Source organism: Triticum urartu, chromosome 2 (genome assembly GCF_003073215.2).
Source record: "Triticum urartu cultivar G1812 chromosome 2, Tu2.1, whole genome shotgun sequence".
In the NCBI taxonomy this organism is placed as follows: domain Eukaryota; kingdom Viridiplantae; phylum Streptophyta; class Magnoliopsida; order Poales; family Poaceae; genus Triticum; species Triticum urartu.
In genome coordinates this window covers 712544913-712555415 of record NC_053023.1, presented here as the reverse complement: position 1 = coordinate 712555415, position 10503 = coordinate 712544913, and the positions used below count along the sequence as shown (strand labels likewise).

At 46.0% G+C, this 10503-nt stretch overlaps 1 protein-coding gene across 3 annotated transcripts; it reads right to left on the bottom strand.

The window, feature by feature from the left end:
* Nucleotides 1–4850: 4850 nt before the first annotated feature.
* On the bottom strand, nucleotides 4851–8018 carry LOC125534281. Of its 3 annotated transcripts, none has more exons than XR_007294439.1 (3): nucleotides 6694–7164; nucleotides 6440–6502; nucleotides 4851–5170 (listed from the first exon to the last, which is right to left on the bottom strand). XR_007294439.1 is itself a non-coding variant. In XM_048697542.1 (3 exons), the coding sequence occupies exons 1-3, from the start codon at nucleotides 7799–7801 to the stop codon at nucleotides 5107–5109; spliced, it is 339 nt and encodes a 112-aa protein (XP_048553499.1). In that variant the 5' UTR covers nucleotides 7802–8018; the 3' UTR covers nucleotides 4851–5106. The 3 variants fall into 3 exon arrangements, 1 of the variants encoding a protein (XP_048553499.1); XM_048697542.1 differs by lacking the exon at nucleotides 6694–7164 and adding an exon at nucleotides 7590–8018; XR_007294440.1 differs by lacking the exon at nucleotides 6694–7164 and adding an exon at nucleotides 7586–8018 and having other exon boundaries at nucleotides 5013–5170.
* Between the last annotated feature and the right edge of the window lie 2485 nt (nucleotides 8019–10503).

Genomic DNA, 10503 nt, shown 5'->3' with positions numbered 1-10503 from the left:
ACAAGCGAGGTGCGGCTAGGGCGAGCACGCAAGCCACGGGATGCTGGGAAGGAAAACCCGTTCACGTGGCTAGGCTATCCAGTGCACCCAGATTGTGGTGCCACACGTCCATTTGACTTCAAAACTCAAACTACCCGTGTAAAATATTGGCTCGCAGCAAAGTTACTATTTAAAAAAAAAGACCGCCCTGCGTTCGGCCGGGATCGAACCCACAAAACGAGGTATACACTCCCGCGACCAGTAGTAGTACTCGTTGGAGTACAACGCAACCTAGAATCGCCTTTTGTCGCTAGTAGTACATTGTTCCTTAGGCTGGCCATAGTGGGGGTAACATAAGTGGTAACGTGCACTTGGGACTAGCAAACATGTTTATGTGGCACATAAATAAAGAAGAGAGAGAGTGTTATAGTAACATAGATAGATACCGTATCATGTTAAATGATGTGCTATTTTGTGTCATGCATGGCAATAAATATGATCATCTATGATACTAGTTTATGATACTATGCACTATGGAGGTAGTATCATACACTAGTATCATACGCATGTTACTAGCATATGATACTCCCCACTATGAGTAGCCTTACAAGAAACCCCTAATAATGCAAGAAAGCACTAATAATGCCAAGAAACTACTACCACATGCATATGTGGCAGACTTAAGATAAGACTACCTTCTCAACCATTGTACATGCTCTTACCAACCAGCCCTACCAAGAAACGACTACTCTACAAAGTGCCGTTATAGGCACGTTTCAACCCATGGCCCTGTTTGGATACATTTGTTGTCAATCTAACCCTGCCATCCAAACACCACTTTGATTAGAGTTAGTTCAGGGTTAGAATCTAACATCTGACTTAGAGTATCCAAACAGGGCCCATGTCGCCCATTAAGTCAACGCCTTCTATTCGACCAGGCGTTATGACTTGTGGGACCTACATGTCAGTCTGCACAAAAATCCCCGAGTGACCTCCTACCTCCGGCCCATCCACCTAGTCATCCTCGGCCATGGGACGCAACTACCGCCGCCGGCAGAAGGCGAGGTCAAAACCGCCGGCGGTGCGGAGCCCGTTTGCGGCAGCCCGGATGCCAGCTCCGTCCGATGCTCGCGGCTGCTAGCTAGCCAAGATAGCTCCGTCCATCTGCTTGTTTGTAAGGTTTGTTAGCTAGATTGGCACGGCGGCGCAGCGGCTTGTTCGTGCGCGCCGCGCTAAGGCCATCCATCTGGCTTAAGCGAAGGCCAGCGCGGCGGCTTGCTCGCTCGTGAGTCACGCTCGGGCCAGCCTGCCAACCCGTGCAGAGGCCAGCACGGCGTCCAGCCCGTCCGGCGGAGCGGCGGCCAACTCGCTCATCACCGGCGCCACCAACGAACACACATCAGTACGGTTTGAAGTAATGTTCAGGAAAAATAATGATTTGAGGGGGAATAACAGGACAGAAGGTCAGATGTGGGTCCCTCGTGTCAACGGTCAAACAAAATGTGTTGGTTTGAGCTGCCTCATCAGCAGGGACGTGTGGGCCAACCCTATCATAAATGGGTTTAAACTAACCTAATCGGTAGGTAGTAGTTTTTGCGTGGATTAAGAAATTTTTGGTATGTTTTTGCTATTTTTTGTACAATAGATTCTTCCTAGGGCTGGTTGAAAGTGGTAGCTTTTTGTGAAATACTCTACTTATTGTAAGTAGGAGTGAAAGTTAAGCTTTGGAACCCAATAAGCAAGGCTAGTTACATAGTGCATATGTGTACATGATTGAAAGTAAATATCAACCATGAGTGACTAATATCTTGATGGAAAACTCAAAACTATGGAATACTAGGGAAAAAATTTGCATGGTTGGAAATACTAGCAATGTTCATGTGCGTTGCAACGAATCATAATTAGAATAAGGCTTATTCACAAACTTGATACAAAACACTCTAATTTTGATATACATATATCACTAGAGATATATTATGTTTCAATTAGAATATATTCCTTGGGCTGTTTTGGTGAGGTCAGGGAGGGATGTGGTTGGTTTTAAGATACTAATTATGGGTTTTTCTACAAATTGGTAGACAAGTGGGATGTTTGTGAGAAAAGGCAACAACTTACCTCACAGTCGTTAGATGTAGATCTAATGGTCACAAACGACGGATAGTAGACACACCATCATCACCAACTTAGTCTTCTGTAGGAGTACTAGCAAGATCCGTGCATTGCACGGAACATCAAGATGCATTTTTTATAAAAACACTCGTTGTGATTCACCCATGCGGGAGTAATCCCATGTGTAAAAACTAATGATATCTCGAGAAATAGGAGATAAGGTGAAGAGGAGTGGGGCTTGGTGGTGATTGGTGGTCGGACTGAGCGGAAGCATGGGGATTGATGACACCGGCAGCGGCCACCAGGCCAGTTTGTTCCAGAGGCTTCCTTTCTTAATTGCTCAACAATGAGGTTGTTGGAGATAAGGATGAATGAGGGAAGGCCTTGTCTGCAAATGTGGAGAGGGGTGCGGGTATTTTTTAGTTTAATTTCCATCAGTCAGATAAAGATCGGACGGTCTATATTGCAAGATGGCATGCGTACCATCATCGCCAACTCGATGTTTTATAAGAGAAGAAATATAAGTATGGAGATACAAACGTATTATCGATACTTATTTCCGTAAACTATCATCTACATTCTATTCAACGCCTCAGCATGTGAGGCCTTAGCACAATGACTTCTCTACTGTGTAAAACAAAGGTTTTCCCGTCGCCGATAAGGAGGGGGTGACGGTGGCGCGCTTTTTGGCTTGCTCTAGTCCTAATAGTCATACTAGGTGGTCTAAGCACGTGTAGATTTATTCTTTTTCACGTCTCGTGTTCGCCGTACTGCCGCAACTGTTGATGAATAGACGGTAAGTTTGTTAGGACCTCGATTCCAAGTCACATTGATCTAGCCGGTAACACCTCATATCACTTTGCGGCCTCACGCACGGTATTCCCACGGGTGTCGCCTTACCATGGCCCGGGACCATTTGTGCCTTTTGGCTCACGTATATGATAGTGTCGCTAGCATCCATATGACAAAAAAACTCGGGCCGACATGGCTAGTCGTGAACCCAAAGCGGCACCAACCTATGGGGACAGGCATACATGAATCACATCGAGCATGTCGGTCAGCAGCGTGTGAATCCGGGCTGTAGCACTGGGCTAACAGGACTCCGGGAACCCGGGCTGTAGCAGGCTAGGCAGGACTCCGGATGTCACCGCGTGACATTTCCCCGAAGGGACAGACACAGGAACGAAGTGAAACACATGCCGGCCAGTCAAGTGTCCTGAGCAGTAGTGCTGGGCTAGCAGGACTCCGGTGAACCAGGCTGTAGCGGACTACTATGGCTCATGGAAGCACTAGACTACATTTCCCCATAAGAGAGGCTGCCAAGGATAAACAAATAGATTGTCGGATCCCACACATACCAAGCATTTCAATCATACACACAATATGCTCGATATGTGTAAATACAACATGGCATCACAACATAACTCTACGACTCAAGTATTTATTCATTAGGCTCCGAGGAGCGAGATATTACAAACATGGGTCTCATGACCCAACAATCATAGCATACAAATCAAAGCACATGCGGAAGCTTAACATGTCTGAGTACAGACATCTACAAATGAAAAAGGCTAAGAAGCCTGACTATCTACCAGATCCTGCCGAGGGCACAAGATCGTAGCTGAGGTATCAAGCTAAACATCGAAGTCCACGCGAAACTACTAGCGAGACTGAAGTCTCTCTGCAAAACATAAATTAAGCAAACATGAGTACAAAAGTACTCAGCAAGACTTACATCAGAACTAGCTACATATGCATCGGTATCAACAAAGGGGGGTGATGGAGTTTAACTGCAGCAAGCCAGCTTTGACTCGGTGGCTATCCTAAACTACGACTGCAAGTAACTCTTTTGAGGTGGCGCACACGAGTCCACATATTCACCATATCAATACACCACTATGGATCCGCTCCCGTCTCCCTACGAGAACGCCATCTATAGCACTCACGCTTATCTTGCGCATTTTAGAGTATCCACTTTCACTTGTCTATGAACTGTTATAGGCAACCCAGAAGTCCTTTACCGCGGACGCGGCTATTCGAATAGTTTTATACCCTGCAGGAGTATACTTCGTCACACATGTTTCCACCACTTAGCGTCTACACACGACATGTGCTCGGCAGACTTCAAGCGAAAGCCAACATGGGTGTATACCACGAACTGACTAACCGCACAAGTCTCTAGTCCAGGTTTATGGCCTATTTGGGTTCCATCCGCAAGGAAATCCGGCCGGGGTGTCCTCAACGGCCCCAAACGATGTGTACAGGGTCCCGAGATGCCAAACGGGCGCCCGGCATACCCGACCACGGTGTATCTACCGCAACATAGCCCACCCCTAGGGTCAGCGCTACACCACAACACTAATGCAATGGCATATAATCTGTCGGGAGAAAGCCACTAAGAGGGCAGACAAACTGCCAGGAGAGCCGTTCTCCCGGCAGATAGAACTGCCACAAGAACGGCTGCCGGGGATAACTTCTCCCGGCAGATAAATTTTTCCCGGCAGTATCTCTACCACGACCCATGTATTTCCCGGCAGTTTGTTTTCTCCCGGCAGACTGGTTTTAGCATAGGAACTACAATTACCGACAGCTCAACTGCCGGCACAAATATGGTCACCCGGTAGTTTATATGCCATAACGTTATGTTTCACTAGCAAACGTTCTGAGCAACATATACATAATTTAGTATTACCACTGCGTGATTAAGCAATCAAGATAGATCATACAACTTATAAACTTCAATCAACATTACATATAGGCCTCATCCAAAATCTTAAACTTCATTCGATAAACATAATAGACAAAATATGTATTTTCCTTTGATACATTCATGAGACAACAATATACAAGGACGTGCAACAAAAAGGAAAAGAACATATGTTTCTAGATGTGCAACACAATCAAAATGAGAGTAAAACTTGTGACTTATGTGCCAAAACAAAAAACAAAATGAGCGTAAAACGTGCCAATATCTCCAAGTTCAACAAACAAGGCTTATTACAATTTCACTCCACCAACTTAGTCGTAGGTCTCCCAAATCTTCAGGGCAGCCTGTAGATCAACTTGTGTATCTTTGAGGCACCTGCAACAGATCAAAAATTCAAAATGGAGCTCTTATTTCAGATTTTAAATCTGACACATTAACAATTTGGACATGTTGGATTTTAAATAAAACTTCCATATGTGCAGCACTTCATCATCACAGCAAGCAAGAGGCAATATTACATAATTTGATCAAACAAGAATTATTTGCACTGCACATACAAAAATCTTCCATGGGCAAATATGACAAAACAGGAACATGTACAATTCACTGTCCCTTACTAGAACTATGTACTTGTAATAGTCAGTGGCTTCTCAGCTAGGCAGTTGGCATATCTATCCAAAGACAAGCACAAAATGTTGAACGTGTGGCGTGTTGTGCAAAAGCAACAAATCCCACTACTAACATGAATCACATAACGCAGCAAAAAAGGACATATTTTGGGTTCTATTAATGGGAAGTAACTGTTCAGTTCCTGGTTCCATGCTTTTGTTAAGGAGCAAGCAGAACAAAGTAAAAGAGAACAGGACATAAAGTATAAGATGAAGCATCATAAAGAGAGGAGCAAGGAAAAGAGAACAGAATAGAAGAAGAAAGATGGCGGCATCTTCAAGAAGAAAGGGATTTATTTTTTTGGTTTTTGTATGATGACTTGATTTCTATAATCAAAATATATGTAAATCAACATTGCGCAAGCAAACACACTCGCCATCCGAACGACCATTCTGTTTGCATAAGCAGGAGAGGAGAGGAGATGTTAATGAAGCACACTGTATTTACTAAATATTTGGGCTGCTAACAAAACAGAAATGCCTTGGCAAACTGAAGGCTGCGAGCATTTGTGCCCTTTCATCTGTACCATTGTACTATGTAGCTAGTGGTTTGTAACATGATTTCTGTAATGACTCAAATCAGTAGTTATTTACTGGCCGGTGTTGAATGAGATACTGAGATGACGTATACTGTTTGGCAATTAAAGAATTATATAGTACTTCCGAAAGAAATATATATATTATTTTTTATTTGTAACATAAGTATATACTGTTGCATTTAGAAAGTGTCATCAATGTAAGTATTATGCACATATTTTGGTACAGTAGCCATGAAAGAAGTATCCGGCAGAAATAGGGTGCAAAATCTTAAAAATTAAAATGCATCTTATAAGCAGTTGATATATTGATAACTGATACTACACTAGTATACACCAGAAATTAATCTGAACAGAAATGGATCAATTAGTTCCTTCCAAAGTCAAACAACAAAGAAATAGTATCACGTAGCAATAGCCAAGAGAAACATATATATTACCTCCTCAGCTTGCTTGTGGTTGCATTGCTGCTTTTGCAAATGGACCAGTCCCCAGCTTGCCTTCTATTAAAGAAAAAAATAATAACAAAATGCATACCAGTCGTATCTGCTACAAGCAACAAGAAATACAATACCGACAAGGAATGAAATCTAGCACAGCAGAATAGTGAACTGAAAGGTGTCGTTTCAGGAAATGGAAAACTAATAGTAGAATATCATTTATCTATATTGTAGGAATAGCAAAGAAATGTCACCATCAGTTAAGAAGTAGAGGATGTTGTAGATCTGCTCGGGCAACGAATCAGAGGACGTAAATGGCCCTATCAGCATTTAAAGCATCATAATTCTTATACCATATTGGCACCATTGTCATTTCACTATGAGAACAGAAAGGCACATGATACAAACTCTTAGCAAAAAATAAATAAATCAGCATCCATGCCCTACTATAATCACCAATCATCAATTAGCAGGCGATAAAAGGAGACAAACCTCGTGTAGCATCAAGAATATAATTACCTATATCAATTAGTGCAGTACATATCCAAACACAAAGTTTGCCCAACTTGTATGACAGAGATGGAAGTGCATGTATGGCCTAGCTAGCTTACAAAATTCACATTCCTGTTATTAAAGGTATTACCGTACTAGCCATTTCTAATTTATTGACTATGCAAAATGAAATTTAGGGGCAAAACATGACACTTTGGCTTTCTTGTTCTAGCCTGAACCGAAAAGGCTGTGAGTAACAATAACGAGTTGGTCATAAAAGTATAGAGTAATCTGTATTCCACATAAATCCTCAGCTGCAGGTAACATATTGGATTATGAAAAACCTACACGTATGGTTATGGTCTACTTTCAGAACACGACCATATCAGCTGGTACTGTTGCTCCAATGAGTATTTTCTACCTAATCATTCAATTAAACCATCACTTCATTTGGAGTCTAATGTCTGAATCTCATTTCTTTAAACTCTATTTTGGAGTAGTTTCTATCTAACAAAGTAACAATTCAAGAAATTTTCAAAACTATAGCAGTTGTTCTATGCACAAACCAAACCTCACAAATCACAGAGATGAGACTAATCAAACTCACAAGACACGGAGAAATCTCATTGGTTGGGCTGCGGAGGTAGCCGAGACCTACTCAGGGGAAAGAACGCAGGACAGGCATCTGCTTGGGGGAGAGGACGACGAGGTAGCGCTGAGGCTCCTAGAGAAGGAGGCGCTGCTTGGGTAAGGAGCTTCTGGAACATCAACGTTGGTCGGGCAGGGGCTCCTGGAAGCGGCGGCGCTGCTCGAGGGAGGAGCTTCTGGAAGCGGCAGAGCTAGTGGGGGTGATTCCAGGGGAGAACGCATGGAGGAGGCTTGGCTGCTTGGGGTTGCTGGTGTGTGGCGAATCGTGGTCAGGGCAGCGGAGGGTGCTCGGCGTCGTGGTCGGTGAGGGAGTTGGCGCTGGGGTGTGGTGGACGGTGGTCGGCGGCATGGTCTGGGATGGATCTGGCACAGGGATGTGGTGGAGGGCGCTCGGCAGCCGCGAAGGGTGGGCGGCGGTGGTGGCGGCGGCGGAGGAGGGTGGTCAAGGAGGAGGCTAGGTCTTGGAGGAGGTGGATGGGCCGGTCGATTTCGATCTGAGATGGAGTTTGGGGATTTTATCCTTTTGGACCAAAAATTTTGCTTCTCGCACGCTCTTACATGCCATCACTCGTATGGGCCAATATTCGTTTGGTCCGGCCCATGATAATCCCCGGCAGATACAGTGCCCTGTTTCATTTGTAACGGCACATACTCTATCCTAAGAAGTGAAGCATTGTTCCCGGCAGTGTAAGTGCCCTAGTTGCTGGACATCTGCCGGCAGTTTGTTTGCCATTAAGTACTTTTACCGGCAGTAGAACAATTCCCGGCAGATGATTTGCCTTTGCTATAATATTTCTGCCGGCAGTTAATTGCCCCCAATCAAGGGTTGTGGTGTAGTGGCACGGCCGCCAACACATACCCTATAAACACCAGAAACTAGTTGCAACTCCTGGACAGAGGACGAGAGGGTCAGTAAGTCGAGCGGGGTCATATTTCAGGGCCCAATGTGTGGTAGTAGTTGTTTCATGGATCACAAACACAGAACTCAGTTCCTGAGAACGGTTTCAATGAGACAACCCACCATGTACTCCTACATGGCCTCTCACCGCTACCTTTACCAAATCGTGTTCACACACTTAGCTCACACACGGCAGGACATGTTCACAACTTTCCAATTCATCCCCGATGAATCAGACCTGACACAACTCTAAGCAATAGCAGCATGACAAGCAAACATGAATGAGTAGGCACATTAGGGCTCAAACAACTCCTACTCATGCTAGTGAGTTTCATCTATTTACTGTGGCAATGACAGGTCATGCAAAGGAAAGGAGTTCAACTATCGCAGCATGTAACAGTTGAATCATTGTTGTCCTAATGCAGTAAAAGAGAGCAAGAGCAAGAGAGTGGGATTGTATCAGAAGGAACAAGGGGGTTTTGCTTGCCTGGCACTTCTGAAGATAGTATAGCTCTTCATCGGTGTCATCGAACTCATCGTCGAAACCACGTCTATCGAGAGGGGACAACTTCCGGCAATAAAGAAGGAAACACAATCAATGCAATGCAACAATATGATGCATGCTCATGACATGGCAATATGCTGTTGATTTGAGCTAATGCAGCTAGCAACGATTCAAATGGAGTTGGTTTGAACACTAGATTCAAATTTTAACTCCACATGAGGCATTCCAAATACCATTAATTCAAATTGTCATATACAGTGGCTGTAAGTTGTTCAAACATGCATGAGAATGCCATAAATAGATTCTTCATATTTTTCTGATCATTTTTCATATATAATTTATTTCATTCTGGGCTACGGTTGATTTAATATGATTTTTAGAAGTTTTGGGCATTTTCTGAAAATAATAAATCATTTCTCATTTATTTCAAAATTCCAGAAAGTATTTACTGCGTCAGCCTGACGTCAAGATGATGCCATCAAGTCAACAGGGCTGGTCCGGGTCAAATCTGACCAGTGGGGTCCACTAGTCAGTGACCAAGTGTTGCCTAGGTCACAGACAGGTGGGGCCAGTCAATGGCCACGTCAGCGAGGTCAACGCCGACGCGTGGGGCCACTGTGATTAAATAAAACTAAACAGAAATTAAACTGGTGTTAGTTAAGGGCGTGGGGCCCAGTAGTCAGTGAGAGAGGGGGTTAGTTAGCCCCGTCATTAGCAGTTAACGACGTTGCCACGTCGACCCGCCGGCGTTCAGCCGCCGGCGACCATTTGCCGCGGCGGACGTGCGTCGGGAAAGCGCTAGGGGCCGCGGTTTGTCGTGCAGAAAGCATCGGGGAGAAGCCCTTGCTCGGGCGCATCCAATGGGTCAGACAGGGGGTCGCGGGGCGGCCGGAATCTCGCCGGCGACGAGCTTTGGCGGCGGCGCAGCTACGGGTTTGCATGGGCGCGGCGTGGCGGAGCACGGGGAGCTCAACCAAGGGCATAGACGGCGTCGTGGGGTCACCGGGAGCACGTCTGTGCCACTAGCGCAAGCAAGCGAAGCTCGGGAGCGCGTGGCTCAACGTCCATGGCGGTGGCGGCTTTGGTCGTCAGTGAAATAGGAGCTACGGCATGAAAACGGGACAACGGAGAGGGGGCTTCGAGGGAGAGGCTTACGGCGGTTGCAACGGTGCAGACGGCGAGCTCGGGGAAGGCCGGAGCTGAGCGGGGCGGCGAGGTCAATCTCCGGTGGCCGAGGAGGGGAAAAGCATCGGTGGAGGCATTGCAGCGCGTCCGGGGCCTCGTGGCCCGTCGAGGGGGTCGGGGACGTCGAGACAGGGCTCGCAGGCACGACGAGGGGTCGAGGGGGAAGCGGTGGCCGCGGCAGCAGCAAGCGGCGGCGACGGCAGCGTTCGGTGGCGCCGCGTGAAGATGCAGAGGAGGGGGAAGGTCCAGCGAGAGAGGGGAGAGGTGCAGAGGTCCGGGGGTGCGTGGCGACGCATGGAGGCGTCCAGGGCGTCGGGGACGCAGGCAGCCAGGCAG